Below are 8,280 nucleotides of genomic sequence, written 5' to 3' on the forward strand. Positions count from 1 at the left end.
CCTGCTGAAACATGCTTTTTCTTTGCTGTCCCTCAGGTGCTATAAATCCCCTGCACCACTGACTTTCTGGCACTGTTAATGTGCCAAGTGCTTCAGCTTGAAAAATATGCAGTACAACTTAAAATGCCATCACTTGTTCTTGCAGTTGTATCCGCAGGAATGAATAGAAAAAGCCTTGTTGTGAATCTGAGCCCTGTCCCTCCTGTGGTGACCACCTTCTTTCATAATTCCTCTGTTATAAACTTATTTACAGAAGCTGTCCACTTCTTAAATTTCCCAGTCTTCAAATGTGCAGGGACAGTTGCTGAGATGTAATACAAGCAGTAGCCTGCAGGAGAAGGGACGGGGTGTTTGAGTTTCTGTCGGGGAGGTACAGGATTTTGTTATTTGGTTTTATGACTTTCCTTATCTCATGTACCCACGGAAGCAAACCAGCACTGCCAGGCTCACCAAGTCTCTGCTCAGGAAAAGGTTACTTTCCTGTGTTTTGCAGAGCACAGTGCCACGAGCAGCAGCTGGCCGAGGTGGCAGTCAAGGCTATTGGCAAAGGACAGTTTGTAGCAATACTGTGAGCATCTCCAGACTGATCCCAGGGCCCTGGTGTCAGTGCAATTAGAGTAGCTGCTGTTCAGCCAAAGAGTGAACTCATCAAATCTGAAAGCATTCTAGTAATCACTGTGGATTACGACTGCTGCCCGTGTCCTTATGTTAGCATCTTCCTGAAGATACGTCCTTTCAGTTGTGCAGGCTTTTTAAATTTTGTAATGATAGCCCAGCCTTGAGCAAATTCAGGATCCTCTGAGGAGATTGCAACTTAAGCACCCAAATGGCTTAAATCTTCTCATGGCAAAGAGTTGATAAGTCTCTGTTCTCCTCCCATTTTTAGCTCCCAGTGCAGAAAGTTCTCTGGCCTTTATTACTGGTAGAGGTTATATTGCCGTTACATTACCACCATGCAACTATCTAAATTAATGTATAAAGAGCCAGTTATCTGTTTTTAAGTCTATTAGCGGGTATTATTTCTTTATGGATAACATGCAGTCCTTTATTATCAGCCTAATATCTTTTGAAAAGTGTCATTTCAGCCTCATTTATTTCTTTAGTCAGTAAAAATTTGTATTGTAAGAGCATTACGCTCCAGAGCTTTCCATTTGTCTGAATGAGCAATTTGCTATCTGGGACATAGCACATATTTCTAGTTTATTGATAAACACCTTTGTCATACACCTTAAGCAACAGTACTGACCATCTCAAAGCTACTGGAAGAACATCATCTGTACTGTTAGGGTGAAATCCATCCTTTCTCTCTCAAAAGAAAGAGAAACAATGAGCCTATTTTCTATTTAGGGCACCTTAAAAAAGAATGAGTCTGTTGTGCATCCACCTGGGAGAAAAACAGAAATTTATGCCACTGTTTTTGGATAAAGACTTCGACCTTCCTCTTCTTCAGATGGGAATAGTGATTCTGCCTTCCTTTCTTCTGCTTTCTGCTCTGCATTGCACTTCAGTAATGGAAAATTCTCATTAGTTCAGAAGTCACTTTGGGGTTTCAGAAATTTGAGGATAACTTATAAATGTTATACTTATTTTACTAATTAATTAATATGAACATTTTTGTAATTTAATGTACTGGAGAATAGAACTGCTAATATCTTTTTTCCTTACAACCAGAACGCCATGATGCACTTTATGTTGTGGGTGCATTAGATGAAGCCATGGAGTTACGAGGGATGAGATACCATCCGATCGACATTGAAACCTCTGTAATTAGAGCACACAAGAGCATCACAGAATGGTAAGGATTATATAACACCAGGGCCCTTTTATAAAGCTGAAATATCTATAATGTCTGGGGTTTTTCCTTGGATATTGCAATTGATCCAGGAAATGGCCTGTCAGGATGGTCACAAGATTTATAACTCAGCTATAAATATGTCCTTAGGATGAAACTTTTCACAAACAGGTTTGATCAGGTTTTAAGTACACGTGAAGGATTAAACTTTTGATTTGAGAGAGCCATGCAGCTCTCAGGTAGGTCAGTTTCTTGGAGATTTCTATCCTAACCAGGAAAAGCAAACTGATGCGAGTTCAAGCTTTAGGAGTGTTGTTCTGAGAAAGAGTAAGCAAGCAAACATCTCAAATAAATGAACACACTAATAAACTTTATTAGTGAACACACTGTTGCTTTTGAATCGGTTAATAATAAATCAAGCAGTGATCAAATCAAGGTCACAATGGAAATTCAAGCAGTAAATCAATGAGTTAATAATAATATTGTCTTAATCAATGTATCACATCATCAAATGCACACAGCAGGTAATCATTTCTTGAGGCCGACAACAGAACAAATTGCTTTTCATTATTTTTGCATCAGAAGACTGAGTCAGGTAGTTGTTTTGTTTTGATATAACCTCAGCTCAGCTCTTCTCCTTTCAATCAAAACAAACCTGTCTCAACAGCCACAGCAATTTAGCAGGTATAAGACACGACTCTCCATTTCTCTTTTAAATCCTGACTGCAAAGGTGTGGCCTGTGGCCTGGAGCAGTAAACATACTAATGCAGCGCAGCAACTGGACTGATTTCTTTAGTCAAAACACCTTACTTTTTTCCTTAAATATCTGTTAAAATTAAGGCAGTTAATTGCTTGGCTGATTGTCACAGGTTTTGCCTTATTGCCTCCTCCTTAGAGCATCATCACTGCTGGTATGGTCTTGTGCCAGCTCGCCATTACACAGAGTGGCAGATTCTGTGTCCTCATATAGACCAGTGCGAACATTTTAAGGATGCTGTGAAATTCTCCTTGAAAACATGTCAGATCAGTATCAGCAGTGGATGGAAAGTTTTTGGATGAAGCTGTTTAGGGACAGCTCTGTTACAAGATGGCCACACATTCATAAATCGGTATGTCCAGCAAGACCTGGTTGCCAGAGATTTGCGTGTCCTCCAAATGTGAGCTCATGGGCAGTGAATGAAGTAGCCCTATCACAGAATCACAGAATGTTGGGGATTGGAAGGGACCTCGAAAGATCATCTAGTCCAATCCCACACTAGTTCAATATCACACTGCAAAAATGCTCATCACTGGTTTCAGTGGCCGAAAATGCTTAAATTATGTTCCTTTTTTCAAGAACACTGAGAGCACCTTGAGTATCCTTTTCCTTCCATTATCATGGAAACCCTGAGTGGGATAGTGGCAACTCTCTATAGTGATACTATAGTGGCAACTGTAGTGGAAGGACCAAAGAAAAAGGCCACTGAATTTCTGCAAGAATGTAGAAGTACATGCAAATAATTCTTGGTGCCTTGCCATTACCACCTTCTTGGTGATAATGTACAAGGCACATGAGTGAGATTTCAGACAACACACTGTACTATTACTACCCTTTGCCCAAAGGCCAAAATTGAAAGTCTTCAGTGTTGTTTTTTCTTCAAAGAAGAGAGATTGCTGATGAGTTAGATGTTTCTCTGATGTGGTCCCTGCAGAAAATGGACACACAGTAGTTAAGAGTGACAGCATCTGGTTTGCTCACAGTTCCCAGCCTCTTCCTAACCAGTGCCTAATAGCTCTCTCAAGCCACCATCATGGAGTTTTCATTCATAGTCCTAGTCCTGACTGTCTTTAATTTTCTCACTTCTCTTTCAGCTTCTCTTAAGAGATCCTCCTTTTGTCTTTGGGAGGATTATATCTGACAAAATAATAGCCAGTTAAATGTTTCTTTTTATATATACTTTGTATATGTCTTTCTTTGGACGGGGACATAAGCCTCTGTTCTTGTTGGAGGCTGTTGTTGTTTTGGTTACGGTGACCCATTAAGGATTTAACTGCATCAATACCTATTGCAAACAAAAGGTACTGGGTGTGTCCAGTCGATGGATTATAAAAATAGCCTCAGCTTCCAAGAAACACATGCTCATTTTGTAACATTTAACTCTGTTGAGGAAAACGATGTCTTGTTGACTAACATGCAGTTCTGTCACTGAGGATCAGATCTAAAAGGTAATTTAAAATTATTTTTGTCTCTTAAGAAAATTTAGCACAAAATCAACAACTTCTGACTCAGGACCTCCTGTGTCTCAGTAAAGAACAAGCTAAAGAGTGGCACAGTCCGTTTTTATTGTGATGACTACACCAGGCATTTTTGAAAGTGTTTTTAATACTGCAGAATATCTTGAGAAATAATGTGTTTTAACTAAAGCACATTGTTGACTCATTTAAACTTCAGACCCTTGAAAGAGGAACAGAACATAGCTTCCTGAAATTTGCCGAGAAGTGTTTTTTTCTCTCAGCATAATGACAAATAGGCAAAGCTACACAAGCTATTTGGAGAAGAAAACCATTATAGGCCTCCTTCTCTGGAGGTTTCAACAACTTCCTTGCTTTTCCTGAAGCATTTGGTGGGATGGAAGCAGCTGGAGGGGCCATTCTCCGCTCATTGACTGCATCTCTTGAGTGTAACATGGTAATTTCTTGAGTAAGTGCAGCCTTCCTGGCGCCCTGGTTTTTTGTTTGTTTTTTTATTTTTAATTCATCAGGGCTAGAAAGTTAATGTATTCATAAGTGCTACATGCTGGCCAATATATCTTCATCTCAATGGATGAAAACATAAAGGGCAATATTTCCTTTAACTTTCAGTGGTCACCAGTGAGTTAGAATCATGACATATGAAATGAGTTTTAAATTAAATTGAAACCCTCTTAAGAGTGTCAGTAGCTCTAGGACTTAATTGAAACTTCATGAAGGTTTTGGTAATCAGTCTTCTGAATTCAGACAAGCTAACTTCTCCTAAACCATGTTTTAGGGACTTGCTCCTGAATCTTGTTTTCCCAAGTAACAAGGTAAGAGCAAGTTTAAGGCATGGTTTCAAGTGCGAACTTATATTTTAATAAAACCTCCTCAAGCTTTTTTGTTTTTTTTCTGTGCAGACTGAGACTTCACTTTGTTAATATTCAGCATCAATCAAAACTTACTAGGATGTCTGTGATAACATAATTACAAATTAAAATTAATTTCATAGCAATACTAAGTCAAAAGGAGCCTGCCCATTAGTTTTCCAGATCAATAAGCACATAAGAATTCAATCAAATAGTACTTTGGCAGGATCTGAAAATGATTTTTTTTTAATAGTAAGTACTTTTCTCCTAAAGTCCATTCTGTTAAGCATCAAGATAGGGCACATTTTCATAGCTAACTTTTGGGCAAAGTAAGAAGTTTCGAAAGTACAGGGGTTTTCAGAATTGTCTTAGTAGACTAAAACAGTGCACTTCTGTCTCAATCAAGGATCAACCTTAGGTTAAGTAGCTCTTTTTGATGTTAGCTTACATAAATAATATATATTCTAACTTTCAGATGCTTATGCTCAAGACAGTTCTGGGAAATTATCCCTTGATTTTATAGGGTAAAGGAGGGTAAAGTACAGGGCTTGATATATGATTTACATATGTAGAATATTATTTTATGCTGTGGAGCAAGTTAGGGGAAGAACTAACCATCATCTGTATCTTTAACACTTGCAAGGAGGAATGAGACTGCTTTTTGTGGAGCCTCACTCCTGCTGACCTCCTGTGAGGCTTTGGAGGCATTTGAGGCACAGGGAGGAGGATGGAGGGAAGCGTACACCAGATTTCATACCCCCCAGCCTCCGTGCGTGGAAGGATAAATGCATTATCCTTAGCCAAAAAAGATGCCCAGTAGCAGGTACCAAAATTTATCTGCTGCAGCTCCAGGGTTTAACCAAAATGTTAGGGTCTTAAAGAGTTCTTTCAGTAAAGAGGAGATACTGGTGATAATGGTGCTCCCTTGACCATCTCACCTGTTAATAAGGAATGTAAGAACTTCTGTCCTTTAAACCCAACAGAAGTAAAACAGAGCCCAAATAAAATACAAGGAGACACTGCTTATTTCTGTATAAACCAATTGGTCTAGAAAAAATCACACTTTAGTGCTGAGCTCTGACCTGCCTAGAGAGGAGCCAGCCCAGTCCAGAAGGCACATAGCCATGTTGGCCTGGCAGTGTGCAAGTGAGGAAGCCCCCTCCCCAGCCACCCCGGGACCTCTGCTCAGCCTGCAGTTTGCCATGTAAACCTTCCCAGAGCTCCGCACCCTTCGCTAGGCAGAGTTTATACCAAAAATCTTTCAGCTTGGACTGTGTTCTGGTGTTTCTTTGGTGCTGTATCACTGCCTCTTCTTTTAACCTCCTTTGCTTTTCTGGACTGCTCTTCAAAAAAAACCCAGAGAAGACACCTCCACCTGCACGTAGGTCATGCCTTCATGAGCACAGCAGTGCTGTGACAGCTTGCCGGCTTCAGAGGGAACTACACATTGTCTTACTACCTCCACACGTGACAGGCGAGGATTAGACTAGAATTTCTGTAAAGTTTAGGCCAATACTTGATATTGCAGCAATACTAAAGTGAGAGCTAGTAGGGCTGTTTTTCTGCCCCTGCCTGCAGACACGTTCTCTCTTGCTACTTAAGCTTTGTGGTGAGCATACAGAAGGAGCCCTAGGAGTTGAAACAAACAGTAAACAACATGGAAAAGGGTAAAAAATGAAATGGGTATGATCCGAGGGCTGGAGCACCTCTCCTATGAGGACAGGCTGAAAGAGTTGGGGCTGTTCAGCCTGGGGAAGAGAAGGCTCCGGGGAGACCTTATAGCAGCCTTCCAATACCTGAAGGGGCTACAAGAAAGCTGGGGAAGGACTTTTCATAAGGGCATTTAATGACAGAACAAGGGGTAATGGTTTAAACTTGCAGAGGGGAGGTTTAGATTAGATATTAGGAAGAAGTTCTTCACTGTGAGGGTGGTCAGACACTGGAACAGGTTGCCCAAGGAAGTTGTGGATGCCCCCTCCCTGGAAGTGTTGAAGGCCAGGCTGGATGAGGCTTTGAGCAACCTGGTCTAGTGGAAGGTGTCCCTGCTGATGGCAGGGGGGTTGGAACTGGATGATCTTTAAAGTCCCTTCCAATCCAAACCATCCTATGATTCTGTTCTATGATTCTATGAGTAAAAAAATCCTCACCACTAACACTGTTTTTTATTTTGTTCCAGTGCGGTGTTTACCTGGACAAATTTATTGGTCGTTGTAGTTGAGCTGGATGGATCGGAGCAAGAAGCTTTGGACCTGGTTCCTTTGGTCACCAATGTGGTCCTGGAGGAACATTATCTGATTGTAGGGGTGGTGGTGGTTGTGGACATTGGTGTAATTCCTATCAACTCCCGTGGAGAGAAACAACGTATGCACCTACGAGATGGATTTTTGGCAGACCAGCTAGATCCCATCTATGTGGCCTACAACATGTAGTCTTGTACCTTAAAGCTTCCATGGACTTTACTATAGATGTATAAAATTTTTTGGTGTCCACTAAAAAAGTGTGCAGATATGCTGACACTCATCAGAATGGAACTGTTTATATTACGACTTTTCAAAGCAGTCACGATTGGCAGGAAATAAAATGTGAAATGTTTTCTTTTACCACTAAATTTTAGAAAAGAAGGACTATGGGGTAAGGCCCTTCAGTGTGTTGGAAAAGCCCATTTTAAACTTTTTTTTTTTTTTGCTTATTGGACAATACTGCTTTTTTGAGTAAATGTGGCTTTGTATTTTACATTAAGTAAGCTGAAGTAGGTTTTATGGGTTTTTTTATTCTGTCCTCCAAATGGATTCTTTTAAAACAATTTGCATACTAATACAAATAATTGTTTTCTTCATTTGTTTTAATACATCATAAAAAGCTGATGAATACCAATCCATTACTAACTTAAGCCATTTTAAATCCCACACCTTAGGAACTCTCTAGTGGTACGAGGAGAATACCCAAAGTAGCACCTTTCAATTAGAAATCTTGCAGCTTTCTGTCGGAGATGCTGAAAGCCCAAAGGCCAAATAGCCTTTGCTGTTAGCGTTAGAATGGAAGAAATTTATAAATAAGGTGTATTTCGGCAATGAACTTGCAAATATCTTTGTACTAAACTAAAAAGATAAAATAAGTTAACTACTTCTTCTGTAATTATGTACAAAACGTTTAATTTATTTTGATCTCTTTAGAAGTATAAAAGAGAAAAAACATTCAAGAATATTAAATTCTTGAAATGTTTGCTAATATAAAAAACAAAGTGTTGTATTATCTTGAGTGGATAGTATCACATCAAATATATATATATGAAATATAAATTCACTAATGACAAAAGATTTTAAAGTTTAAAATGCAGTACTTGTCACTTGCATGGTGTCTCCCACTGTAGATAATCAAATGTTACTCACCAGTTTTTTGAAAAAAAA

At 39.5% G+C, this 8,280-nt stretch overlaps 1 protein-coding gene across 1 annotated transcript in view; it reads left to right on the plus strand.

The window, feature by feature from the left end:
* LOC104529956 (disco-interacting protein 2 homolog C-like) overlaps positions 1 to 7,362 on the plus strand; it is a gene marked incomplete at its 5' end in the record, with an annotated part of 11,078 nt that extends 3,716 nt beyond the window's left edge. Inside the window, 2 exons of the mRNA XM_010174406.2 lie at positions 1,672 to 1,795; positions 7,050 to 7,362. Coding sequence (XP_010172708.2) covers positions 1,672 to 1,795; positions 7,050 to 7,302 — 377 coding nt within the window. The remainder of the gene's footprint in view (positions 1 to 1,671; positions 1,796 to 7,049) is intronic.
* Positions 7,363 to 8,280: the final 918 nt, after the last annotated feature.

This window comes from Antrostomus carolinensis, unplaced genomic scaffold (assembly GCF_000700745.2).
Source record: "Antrostomus carolinensis isolate BGI_N321 unplaced genomic scaffold, ASM70074v2 scaffold13938, whole genome shotgun sequence".
Taxonomy (NCBI): Eukaryota; Metazoa; Chordata; class Aves; order Caprimulgiformes; family Caprimulgidae; genus Antrostomus; species Antrostomus carolinensis.